Raw genomic sequence first — 13,057 nt, forward strand, 5'->3', positions numbered from 1 at the left:
GGTTTAGGGTTTAGAGTTTAGGTTTTAGGGTTTAGAGTTGAGAAGTGAGGTTTTGGGGATAAGATTTCAAATTTTGAAAAATAAAAAAATTTAAATTTTTCAAAAGATAAAATGCTATTTTGGTCATTTTAGTTTTTTTTTTTTTTTTTTTGAGTGTTATTTTTGTGATATAAACTTAGAAAGTTGCTATTTTAGAGATTTGCCCCTTTTTAATTGGTAAAGCTGGCGGCTGAAATGTCCTTTGATTTCTTAACACAAGTCTGCATAATAGTCTTGGTCAGTTCAATTCTTCTAGATTTTTTTTCTTTTAATTAACCACTTATTTAACTCTAGTTTAAGCAATCTTCACTTTAACAAACCAACTTAAGTTAACTACTTACGTTTACATTAATTAAAGGCTTCTTAACTTGCTTCCCCAACAAAGATTATTCAAAAAAAAAAAAAATCTTATGAGCTATCTTCATCAATAAGAGAGGAAAAACACGTTTCAGACCATTACTGTGATTGTTCTTGTTTTGTAACTCTTATTATCGTCAAAGCAATTACAGATTGCTCTTGTTTTTTTGTTGTTAATTTCCTTAACAAGTTCCAATAATGACAATAAAATAGTTCGGTCGTCAATCGAAAATAACAATGTAAGCTCTTTCTTCTTCCTTAAAAGCTAAACCGTGGGAAAACTTTCCATTGTTCACCTTTCAGAACTAATACTCGAAGCCTTCTTATGCTTTCCGCGACGTTCTTTCACATCCTTAAGCTTCTCTATCTTCACATTCTCACTGTTAGACTTCGACACAGACCCTTCTTGAGCACTGCACATTTGATGCGACTTCAGCTTTATACCAAACCCAAGTTTCTTAGAAACATTCTCCCACGTTTTGCCACCACCACCAACCTTACTCGTCTTACCTAGTTTCTCAATCTCCTGTCTCATATTCGAACACTCTTTCTCCAACTCGCAAACCCTCATCCTCATACTGTCCATCCCAACTTTCAAGACTTGATTCTCTCTTACTGCACTTGCCCATCCTCCTCCTTCTGTTGATCCTCCTGCAAACCCGCCGCTTCTTAACTGTCTTGACCCGCCATCGAGGTTGTCTGAAACCAGGAAGCATCCAGCTACAGAGGTTCTAAGCTGAAGCTGCTCAAAGAAGAGGACTTGGACTATTACTCTTAGAGGTAATCTCTCGTTCTGCGCCGCGTGTGTGCAAGCTTCTAAAGAGAGCTTCTGGCAGTCTAACAACCTGCAAAGATTCTCTCTTTCTGCTTCTGCTAACCATGGATGATGCTGCAAATCATCATATGAAGAAAAGAAACAACTTAATAAGTCTTTGTTAAATAAAACACTAGAGTTGGACATTAGTTTTTTTGGGTTGGTTTATTCGGTTTTGGAAAAATACTGCCAATGTAAACCGAACTATATTTTGGTTTTCTTTGGTTCGGGATTCGGGTTATTCGGATAGGTTTTCGGTATTATTATTTATCCCGAACCAAAATTTGTTTAACATATCGGTTCATTCAGTTAATTTGGTAAAAACAAAAACTCGGTTATGTAAATTTTAATTTTCCGGGTTTATTCAGTTTGTTTCGGATTATTTCAGTTTATTCAGTTTATTTGGTTAATAATATGTTTCAAACTGATCGGTTCTTGCTTGCCGAACCGAACCAAAAACCGATTAAAATTTTAAAAATGGGCAGATCAGTTTATTGGTTCAACCAGATGTTAAACCGAAAACCGAAAATTTTGGTTCGTTCGGTTCGGTTTACTTCAGTTCAGCGCTATAGGAAAAAACAATTATAGTAGAAGATTGATGGTTGGTTACCTTTAAGTAAATGTCTATTGCGCGATATAGTCCATCATCCAAGAGCCTAGCACACTCAGGAACAGAACCAGCCAGAGCTTGAAACTTCGGAAGCTTGAGATTCACATCAGGAGCCACTTCAGCAAGATACCCATCCACCAGCTTCGCAACCGCCGTCATCGGCGTTATCCTCTGCGGTGAGCCCATCAAGTTCCCATCATCCACCGAAGAGCAAGGAGAGCCAACACCACCACCAACAGTCATGACCTGATCAGTACCAAGAAAATGGTCCAAGATCCTCTGCACAGAGTCAACATCGTATAGAGTCTCCATCGTGTGAGTAAAGCTAGGCATCACAAGATCCTCCAACGCCGCTTGGTCGAGCTGCATCCCTATCCTCTTCTCCAAGTTGGCTATGCAAGTGGGACTAGCCTTCAGAATCTTGGCGACTCGGAGCATGTCGACGAAGAACTTGGTCGGGACTAAACCTTTTTGCATGCTGAGAAGGTCTTGGATCTCTTCGAGCAAGTGCTTTTGCTCTTCTTCGGAGAGTACATTCCCTGAGCTGCTGAAACGACCACTAGCTTCAGGTCCTCCACGGCGTCGTTTTAAGCCGGGTAAGTGTTTTCTTGTGTAGTAAGTTAACGAACCGGCTATGATGTCTTCTCTTGCGCCTCCTCTGGAGTCCATGACTGTGATGAGTCTTTTAAAAAGAGGAAAGCTAAGCGTGGAGGCGTCCTCGTACCACCAATCTGAGCTAGTGTGTTTGAGTCTAGCCCCCGTGCTTATCCCGTTCCATAGCACGCTGCCACCTGGACTATGCATGGGGTCCACGACCGGCCATCCGAGAAGGTTCGGGTCTGTTGTTGATGCTCTCGCGGCTAGCGACTCGATGCATTTCTTGGTGATGTTCAACTCCTCTGCGTAGTGGGAGACCTCGCTGCAGGTTTGGAGGGCTTTTATTGAGTCTTTCCAGCTTTTGAGGACGACTTGGTTGAGGAAAGATTCGGTTTGGGAGATTAGGTTTCCTTCGGCGTGGTCCTCAGTCATTTCGAGATGCTCAGCTGCGCATCTGAGGTGTACGACGTTGGAGGCGGTGAGTTCGAGTTTTACACCGTAGCAGAACTTGGCGATAAGCTCGAATGTTTTGTCTCCTCCGGGAAGATCAGAGATTTGAATGAGACATTTGTCATCATCATCATCCCCTTGTTGTGATGCCTCTGCGATGTTTCTTTCCATGACTCCACTTCTAGAGAGCAAAGGAAACTGCACATAGCGTAGAATCAAAAGCCTATAAGATATCTTTGATACATGATATTGTAGAAGACAATAATCATTATAGATAAAGGCAGCTTAACATTGTGTTACAAGAAGACTAGTGTTGTCTTTGTTTAAGGTAATTAAATTTACCTTGTGGAGATGGAAAGACATCTCTCCAACTTCAACGACAATGTCACTTGGAAGTCCAGTTGTGCAAAACCTGCAATAATTGAGCAAAGAAGAATAAGTCAGAGAAAGGAATGCTGCAGAGCCAGTCAAACTAGGAGGAGAATCAAGAAGAAGCAAAAACTAGGAACAGAGATGCAATATATAAAAAAAAAAAAGGAAGTAGTGAGAGAACAAGTGAATATACCAAGCCTGGCCTTGTCTCTGGAAAGCATCAGATTTGGATCCCAGCTTCATGCAAGCCATAACTTTCTCTCAAAACAGAACTCAACAAATAAACTACAATAGCTAAGCCTCCAAAAATCCTAACGTACAACAACCAAACCAAAAAAAAAAAACTGCTAATTTTCTCAGAAAGAAAGAGACTTTAGATCTATCCCTTAATACCCAGATCAATTTCACTCGGACATTTGAACAAACACTTAAAAGCTGCCTCCTTTCTTCACACTCAGTAGCTCACATTAATCTTCCAGAAATTAAAACCTAAAGGCCCAAAAGAATCACACGGAATGTGTAATGATATATAGAGATCCCCTTGGCCAAAACCCCACTAAAAGAAACTCAGAATCTTAAATAATCTTATCTGTAACACCAAATTCAAACCTTTTCCCCCAGCAAAGTAATGAAAAGAAAGAAAGAAGCTGAACCCCCAAAAACCCAGCTAGACAAGAACAGCTAAGCAGAGAAGTAACTTACCAGTTCTTGTTGCTTTATACGAGAATATACATGTAAGGGGGACCATATAGCCAATTGATTGATGTCTGGTAATAAGGAAAAAGTAAAATTAAATTAAATATAGTTAATATTTTTGTGTTTTTGTATTGGTTGCTTTAGAATATAGAAACTTTATTTTAATCCATAGTGTAATAAAAGGTGGACATTTGAAAATCTCGAAATTTATATTAGAAGATTTTTTTAATTATTATTATTATGAGCACATGCACTTGGAGGGTCCTTCACTCCTTTGTATCTTCAAACATACTCATTGTGTTGATTCTTGAAATTAGCAAACATTTTTGTTTGTAGCTAAAATTACATAAAGTGTGAAAGTTTGATTAATTACGTCCTAATCTTTACTCAAAGAATCCAATCCTTCTCGCTGATCTTTGGCGTGCGAGTAAGGTTATAATATGCTCACTCTCCGTAGAGACCATTTTATAGATACCATACAAAGTATATGATTATGAAAGTCATACAATTTTTATTTTGCAGTAAATATGGGATTTTAATAATTTTTTGTTAATATATAGTAATTGTTTGTAATGTTTTTGTTTGCTAAGAAATTGTTTGTAATGTTTATTACATTTTTGTCTTTGCTTTCTAATTTTAAATAGTTATCCACATTGTAACTTTAAAACTACCTTCAATGTTATCTTTTATTTTAACTATAAAATATATGAAGAAATTCTCCAGTATATTTTATACAAATATAAAGAAATGTTATTATTTTTTGATATAGGGAAAATAGTAACCTTTATGTTAAAGAAAAAATGTATTTATATATAACATCTAAAGTTAAATGTAGAATTGAGTTGAAAATGCCCTAAATAATTTGAAGGGGATTACTGTAGCTGGGAATTCGCTTTGCTGATCAAAATTAAGGATAAGTGCGGTCAGTCGTTATAAACATAACGCTATACATATGTTTATATAAAAGAAAAAGACAATGTAATATGCTTAAATTTCGAAACCAATAATGCGAACTTGGCGAAGTTAGAAAGACATTATTGACAAAAATATTCCTCTATTATTAGTGACTGACTGAATGTGATTTTTGTCCGTACTATCTATCTAAGCATGTGATTGAAGCTTCCTTGTCCGACGAAATTGGTTTTGGCTATAACCAGCATGGCCACGTGAAGATTAATTGAACCTATCTCCAGCTTATATCGTTGGTTTTAAGTTTTGCATTTCTCAACTCTCCACTAAAAACTGAACCAACAACTTCGATAAATAATAAGTTAATTACTAATGATTATATCATGCTTTAAACTGTGCCCTGGCGACGATTTTAAGTAAAACATTTGAAAATTTGAAGTTTTGTCCGGGCTTCTAGCCGTGCACTGACTCAAGAATAAACCATGTGTGGTAATGATGAATCTAAAGAATTCTAATGAAACTCTTACGTGGCAACCATTAGGGAGAGCCCTATTCAAATTCCATACATATGATTCATAAGTAGGGGGGAAACAAAGGATTTTATATATTGTAAAGATAAAGTAAATTATATTGTGGCTAATTTCATTTTAGAAACAGGGCAAAAAATATCACAAAAATTCGTTTCAAAAATCAGCACTTTTACATGAATGGCATGTATAATGCTTACAGTCTATATATACGTTTACATAGTTATTACTTGCTGGCCTACACCAATCTTTGTTTTATTTACAATCAAAATTAAATAATGTAAGCTACTGGTTACTAATTTTGTCATCTTTGAGTTCAATTTGGCTGCGCTGTTCCCGTGGAGGATGATGTAGAAGTAGTTGTCGAAGTTTCACTCTTAATAGCAACCTCAACGAATTGGGTTGTGACTTGTTCCCACTTGGTGATTGTCGTCTTTATCTCTGCTTGTTGTTCTGGTGTGCATGTCATTGCTCCTCCTTTCTTGCTTTGATTTTGGGTTACAATTTTAGCGTAGATTGCATTTAGCTCTTCCATATTCTTTATCACTTCTGCTTGGTAAGTTTCCATTGACTTCTTTACCTGTCGATATTACCAAGAAAAAAAAAGAATATATGTATATAGACGTTTGGTTATTAATATTCTAAATGAAATATGCATTTTGTAACGTACTTCTGCTGATTTGTTTCCAATTCTTGAACGAATAAATTGCATGGCATCACCTATTTTCCCAACAGCACCTTTGATCATACCGAACAAGCCTCCTTTTTTCTTAGGAGAAGAAACCTTTGCGGAACCTGTCATGGTACTCTTTAGCTTCTCGAAAAATTGCTTGTATTCCTCCTTCGGTGGACACTTCTTCTCTAGGTTCATTAGGAATGTCATAACTTGTTCGGAAGTCTGAGTCTCGACTTCTGTCACTGTCACTTCCGTGGTCTGGCTAGTAGTTTCACTTCTACTTGAAGCAGTGTTCGTGTTACCTTGAGATTGATTGTTTGTATCCGTAGAGGGAGTTCCAGCTCCAGGGTTTGAACCAGCTGATGGCTTGTTTGATGGACTTCCAGTAGCGCTTCCGGAGTTAGGACTCGAAGAGCCTCCAGTGGTACCTTGAGATTGATTGTTTTTATCCGTAGAGGGAGTACCTTGAGATTGATTGTTTGTATCATCCGTAGAGGGAGTACCTTGAGATTGATTGTTTGTATCCATAGAGGGAGTTCCAGCTCCAGGATTTGAACCAGCAGAGCCTTCATTGTTTGTTGTGCTAACTACCATAGTGTTTGTGATCTTAACAATCACAGTCTGCCACTTCAAGATCCCATCTTTGATTTCTTTAAGCTGTTCAGGTGTTAGTGTCGTGGTTTCTTTCTCTTCTTTCTTGCGGCCACCGAGAATTCTACCAGCCAAGGATTTCATAAACTTAAAGGTTTCGATAGCTTCCTGTTTCTCCTCTTGAATTTCACTCTTTATCTATTATGCATAATATGCATGATGAAGTAAATAAAAAATTGTTTATTAGCCTCGGACCCTGATCGCTTAGAGCATCATGATTTTATGTGATAATTTGTATGTAAAATATTATGAAAAACTTATATGTAAAATAAAAACACATATAACTTCTGAGTGCGAAAAGAAATATTAAAATGTCAGAAAGGCACTAATTATAATAACCTCTTTCACTTACCCTTCCAATAGCAAAAGAGGCTATGGATTTGAGGATGCCTGCTTCTTTGGCCTTCATGTCAGTATCATCTTTTTTGCCAAATATTTTTAGTGGGCAAACATACTTGGCAAATCCTCTAAGTTTGTCGAAGAACATTTTGAATTTGCTTGTTTTAGGACATTCTTTCTCGAGGTCCCCCACAAATACCATCACTACGTTAACAGTGTAGCCTTCAACGTCACCCACCGTCTTCGGATCTTCAATCTGTGGTAAAGATGGCTTCAGCTTCAGAAAAGCTGAAGTCACGTCTAAAAGGGTTACAGATGCAAATACAAGTGTGAAGCATAACAATAAATGAACTCTTGCCATTGTTCTTTATCTTTTTCTTTTTGGTTTTCCTAAATTTTCTATATCTTACGAGGAACAAAGTATGAATTGAATGATTTGAATTGAAATGGAATGGAATTATTATTTTTTGTTTTTATAGGGTTGTTTAGTGTCCTATGTTTAGAATCGTTGATCCTATAACCATTGAGAATTTGGTGGACTAAGCAAAGAGTTTAATGGTTCCTTACGTTTCATAAATCATTGATTTTATACCACAGAAACAAAAAGACATAAGTAACTCATCTAAAATAACATTTAATAAATTTCAATAAATATAAATAACATGTTTTAGTAGGAGATTTATAACATGTTGATTCCCATTATATCATGTTTTCCAGTGTTTTTTTTTCTAGTAAAAACAGAAAAGAATAATTTGCCCCGTAAGATTAATCAAAATGTATTACCAATCAGAGCGTTGTTATCTCATTAATTACTGTCGTCCGTCTGCCTTTAATTTGTCTTCCTCCACTCATCACATAATCTAAAGATTCATTTTCTCTTGCCAACAATTCACAATATTCTTTTAACAAAGTTGATTTATATCCTTCAAAACATTACCACCCAGTCTTTTACTTATTTATCTAAATTTTAGAAAAGTTAAAATTTTATTTAAAACTCCGTGTAAATTTGTTTGGCAAAGTATATACACACAATGAAAATTAATTAAGAAATGATGAAAAGTAAAGAAAAATATGCATGCAATGTTCTTTTTTTTTGGACAAAATGCAACTAGTGATCTTATTTACACACAAAAAAATAATGTTCTTAGGGCATCTCCATCCCTACTCCATTTTTTCCTCTAAAATGGAGTAAAAGTGAATATGGAGTAAGGAATGCTTCAACCCCACTCCATATCTCATTCCATAATGAAATTTACTCCATAAATGGAGTAATCTATTTTTTGTTTGTTCATCACTTCATTATGGAGTGGGAAATGGAGTAGGGTTGGAGCAATTTTACTCCATTTTCACTTTTATTCCATTTTGGAGTAAAAAATGGTGTTTTACATTGGAGATGCATCTCCAAAAGAAACTCTATAACTTCAAATATAGAGTTTTTTGTTCTCCAAAAATAAACTTCAAAACTTTAAATTTAGAGTTTTAAGAAGTGAAACTTCATATTTAAAGTTTCACAACTCAAAACTCTAAATTTAAAGTTTCATCTTTTTATTTGCATATTATCTTATAATTAATTATACATCATTTATGATTATTACGTATTTTCTCATTCATAGTTTTAATCTTTAATTTTTTTATATTTTAAATATTTCAAATTTATTTTTATAAATTAAAATTTTACACATAAAAGTTCTTTAAAAATCCAAAATAAGATTTATAATATTTTAAAAGTAGAATTAGACAACAAGAATATTACAAAACAAACTTAATAAAAAAATTTAAGAAGATATATACATAAATACATAATTAATACACAAATTTAAATATTACAACAACACTAATAGTCTAGTAAATTTTTTTTGGAACTTCTAAAATATTGTCCAAACAAATTTTGTACAACTGAAAATGGAGCATTAATAAAATAATTTTATGTAATAATGTGGTATTTTTCTTGTAGTTAATATTTAATTATGTATTTCAATTTATAATTTTATTTTTAGTATAAGAGTTTATTAATTAATATTAATATAATATTTTTATATATGTGCTAGTTATCTGCAAAAGTTTTATGGATTTATATTAATTATGAAAAATATAAGGATCATAGTGTAAATTATAAATAATTTTGAAGTTAAATTTGAAGTTTTGCTTTTGAAGAAGATCATTTTGAAACTTCAAATATAGAATTTGCAAAACTCTATACTAGAGACTCTTTTTGGAGACGCTGTTATTCCATATTACCAGCAAAAAAAAAAACAGTGTTCTTATTTCTTAGGATTCTTGAAATCTTTAATTCATGTGCTTCGATATTCATTTGATTTTTCATTTCTTTATGCTCATTGTCCACACCAAAAAAGCTCGTTGGCTTTTACATCATGTTCCTGCTTTTTTTCGCTGTACACTCGCCCCCGCACAGCCACACACACAAGTCAACCCCAGTTTTTTTAAATCCAAATTCTTTGTCAACAAAAAGAAAAATCTATACTCTACTCTACCTTAGACATAACTTTAAATGTACGGAAAAGTTTAAGATGTCTTAGATGGAGTGAAATCGGGATTTTAATTTGAACGTTTGTAGTTGTGTATAAATGTGAAGGCATTACTACGTGTTCAATTTATTATGAATGTAAAAGTAAACTGCATGATGATAAATGACCTCGCGTTTCTAGACACAACAAAAGTTGTGAAAAAGAAACGATTTACAAAGTCCGAACAAAATCATTAATAGATGTTGCATACGTTTGCTTGCCTTTTAGACAAAGGCGTGAAAGTCCATTAAGCCACACATGGGAAACAAACTCACTACACGCCTCGGCTTTCGCAAGCGTCACGCTTTTTACGTCAAATACTTTAATTTTTGGCTAAAGCGAGGAGCCAAAGATGAAGTAAAAACCAATAAATGAAATAAACTTGCCACGTGATAGCAAAAAAATCTCCGTTGCCGGGACTCGAACCCGGGTCTCTCAGGTGAGAGCCGAGTATCCTGACCAGCTAGACTACAACGGATTCGTGATTGTTAGCCTGAATGAAACTTTAATAGAAACATCCTAAAGAAGTCACTTGTACATATTGATAGCAATTCTTGTGGACCTAATATTTATTTGTAATATATAGTCTCTGGTAAGTCACTTAAGGTTTCAGCATCAGATAACTCTCCCAACATTGCCAAAACAAGTGATGTCTTACCTTCTATACTACCTACAATGGCAACCAAGCTTCCACCTGTTATCTCCAAATTGATATTTGGCTTTATTTTCTAAGAGATATATATTAGAGTTTATAACATATATAGACACTTGTTGAGTTTTTATTACAAAGAAGAGCAGTTGTTGCTACTAGGACACTTTATGTTGGTGAAAGTCTTCTTTGTCCTTCAAAAAGGCAAACCAGGTGTGGGCATATTTGTAATAGATCATTTGTTTCTGGTTATTCTGGTTCGTAGATTTAAAATTCAAAACCGATGGAAATTGATTGGTGGAACCTTGGAGCATATTTTAATTTAGTTAATTTTCTGAGATTGGGCCCGTAAAAAAGTAAAACTATAATATTTTGTTTCAACTTTCCCAAATCTGTAAACCTAATTTTACTTTCCGGCGACGAGTGACGGAGCAGAGACGACGGTGTACATCGACGGAGAACAAAAGGCTATAACGATCAAGCATAAGCGGTGTGGCAAAGACACAGACGACAGTGAGTTCATGTTTTTGCTAGATTGAAGGTTACTTTTGTTCTTAACTGCAAAGCGATTAACACAGTCTAATGCGTTCAATCGTTCCAGGGACGATGAGAAATAAGCGGACATAAATGGGGGGGAGACAAAGGTTAAATCTTTTTCTCGTTTCGAAGGCGTTCGGGTTTAAGTTTCAGATTAAGGTTTGGTCTGCGAAAGGACTCCAATTTGGGAGTTATCTAAGATCGTTGATGTGTTTTGTGAATTCCGGGTTTTGTGCTTGAATGTAGTGAAGAGATGGAGACGATGAGTTTCAGTTGTACCGGTGTGGCTTAGGCGTTTAGGGGGGACTTTTGAAGCTATACCGGTGTGGCTTAGGCGTTTAGGGGGGACGACGAGCTGAAGCAGCTGAGTTATGTCAATGAGAAGCTCCCACAACACACAAGGTTGGCGGAGGTGCAAGAGGCTGAGCATGATCCTCAGGTAACTATTTATACACTTGTACAAACGTTTAAGGTTGTACACGTAACATGTGATGTACATGTGTATAACAAGAACATATGTCTACATGTGTACTTTGCATACTATGCTTATATGGTTTGCGGTTGAGTTGTATATTGATTTTACTTTGGTTCGCCGTGTTTTAATGTTTGCTACTGACTGTGCAACCTATGGTTGGTTTTGGCGGAGGTGTAAGAGGCTGAGCGTGATCCACAGGTAACTATTTGTACACATGCATGAACATTTAAAGTGGTACACCTTACATGCGATGTACATGTGTACAACAAGAATATATGTGTACATGTGTACTTTGCATAATGCTTATATGGTTTGCGGTTAAAGTGTGTATTGATTTTGCTTTGGTTTACCGTGTTTCTATGTTTGCTGCTGACTGTGTAACCTATGGTAGAGTGTAGGGAGGACAAGGAGGATGGCTGGGGGGAATTTGACAGTGAATATTTTGATCATAAAGTTGCCAACATGGTTGAGCTTCTGAAGGATGAGCACAAATTCAGAAACACATAAGTGAAGAGGCGGTGATGCATGTGTGTCTATATAGATGTGTACAAGCAAGTGTGTGCATGTGTACAAGCAAATGTGTACATGTGTACAAGTGTACAACACCGAGTGCTTACACGTGTACAAGCGAGTACATGTACAATTTATGGCATGTACATAAGTAGTTTATTTTTGACATGTTTGTTGGTGTTTAAGGATGAATATTTTTAGATGCTTTGGGCATATAATGTAAAGTATCAAGATGATTGTTGATTCTAAGTAAAACTTTTCGCATTGATATGTATTTTTGTAGTGTACATATAAGCTAAAATTGTACAAAGTAATGACTAATGTAGAAAAATTGTAAGATCTCTCTTTAATCAAAAACCAAAAAGTTCACATGTACACAAGTTCAGTTATACAATGATTTCTATATACACCGTATAATTTTTCTACATTTACAAATTTAAGTATTTGTAAGGTCTATATTATTAAAGTATACACATGTATTTCATTGTCCACATATACACCAGTTCATCGGTACATTTATTTGATTTTAACATATAATTGCAAATTTGAATATTTTAAGGACCAATATTATCTAATATCAACTAAAACAGTCTAATATAAAGTAGTGTACATAATATATGGGTGATTTTAATGGTTTTCACAAACATGTACATGTACACTTAGAATGTACACATGTACACATGTCTATATGTACGCTATTTTTTAATAATTAATTCAATAATGGCATTATCGTAATTATGTCATCTTCTTCCCTAGTTCCTTAAGGTTACGAATTTTGCAGAAAAAATTTGGGGGTTCTTAGGTCATTGGTAGGAACAAAATGAATGACAACCTCAAATCATTTGACTTGGTCTTATGCTCTTGATTTCATGCTGATTTGTTAGATGCGTTTTTCGGTGGTAAAATGAAACAAGATGAAGAAGGAAAGGTACATAACAGCACAGAAAGCTTCTCTGTGACCGGAGCTTGACGGTGACAACAAGTGCAGCGGCTTGGGTAAAGAAGCTCACCGTGGTTAGGGTTACCGCATTCGAGCTCGTGTGCTCGTGACTCAATCGTATTCGCGACATAGAATTTTGACGAGGGCTCCGATGGTTTTAACGGCGGCTGAGATTCACAGAGGAAAAAGAGAGAGAACAGATCTTGACCATCCAGTATGTAAATAAATCAATGGCTTATAACAATTCACGTGACTTTATTAATTGATACAAGTTTTTTGTTTATTTATATCTACATCTGCAAATAAATCTCAGCCGTTGCCATATATAGGAGATCGACGGCTAGGGTAAAATCCCGCCATAATAGCCAATGGGAAGAAGCTGTG

General features: G+C 35.4%; 2 protein-coding genes, 1 long non-coding RNA gene and 1 other non-coding gene across 5 annotated transcripts; 1 reads left to right on the forward strand and 3 right to left on the reverse strand.

The window, feature by feature from the left end:
* Positions 1 to 501: 501 nt before the first annotated feature.
* LOC103835214 (BTB/POZ domain-containing protein At1g30440) lies at positions 502 to 3,963 on the reverse strand. The gene is made up of 4 exons (XM_009111339.3): positions 3,433 to 3,963; positions 3,210 to 3,279; positions 1,821 to 3,065; positions 502 to 1,285 (listed from the first exon to the last, which is right to left on the reverse strand). Exons 1-4 carry the CDS (start codon positions 3,489 to 3,491, stop codon positions 689 to 691), a joined length of 1,971 nt encoding a protein of 656 aa, XP_009109587.1. The 5' UTR covers positions 3,492 to 3,963; the 3' UTR covers positions 502 to 688.
* A 1,547-nt stretch (positions 3,964 to 5,510) lies between these two features.
* On the reverse strand, positions 5,511 to 8,141 carry LOC103835215. Its single transcript, XM_009111341.3, has 3 exons — positions 7,051 to 8,141; positions 6,042 to 6,836; positions 5,511 to 5,951 (listed from the first exon to the last, which is right to left on the reverse strand). Exons 1-3 carry the CDS (start codon positions 7,396 to 7,398, stop codon positions 5,688 to 5,690), a joined length of 1,407 nt encoding a protein of 468 aa, XP_009109589.2. The 5' UTR covers positions 7,399 to 8,141; the 3' UTR covers positions 5,511 to 5,687.
* Positions 8,142 to 9,011: 870 nt separating this feature from the next.
* Positions 9,012 to 12,007, forward strand: LOC117127093. Of its 2 annotated transcripts, XR_004449839.1 has the most exons (4): positions 9,012 to 10,724; positions 10,813 to 10,907; positions 10,995 to 11,421; positions 11,615 to 12,007. It is a non-coding gene; the product is annotated as an uncharacterized LOC117127093 (long non-coding RNA). The 2 variants fall into 2 exon arrangements; XR_004449838.1 differs by having other exon boundaries at positions 10,995 to 12,007.
* TRNAE-CUC lies at positions 9,968 to 10,040 on the reverse strand. The gene has a single exon. It is a non-coding gene; the product is annotated as a tRNA-Glu (tRNA).
* Positions 12,008 to 13,057: the final 1,050 nt, after the last annotated feature.

This window comes from Brassica rapa, chromosome A08, assembly GCF_000309985.2.
Source record: "Brassica rapa cultivar Chiifu-401-42 chromosome A08, CAAS_Brap_v3.01, whole genome shotgun sequence".
Lineage (NCBI taxonomy): Eukaryota > Viridiplantae > Streptophyta > Magnoliopsida > Brassicales > Brassicaceae > Brassica > Brassica rapa.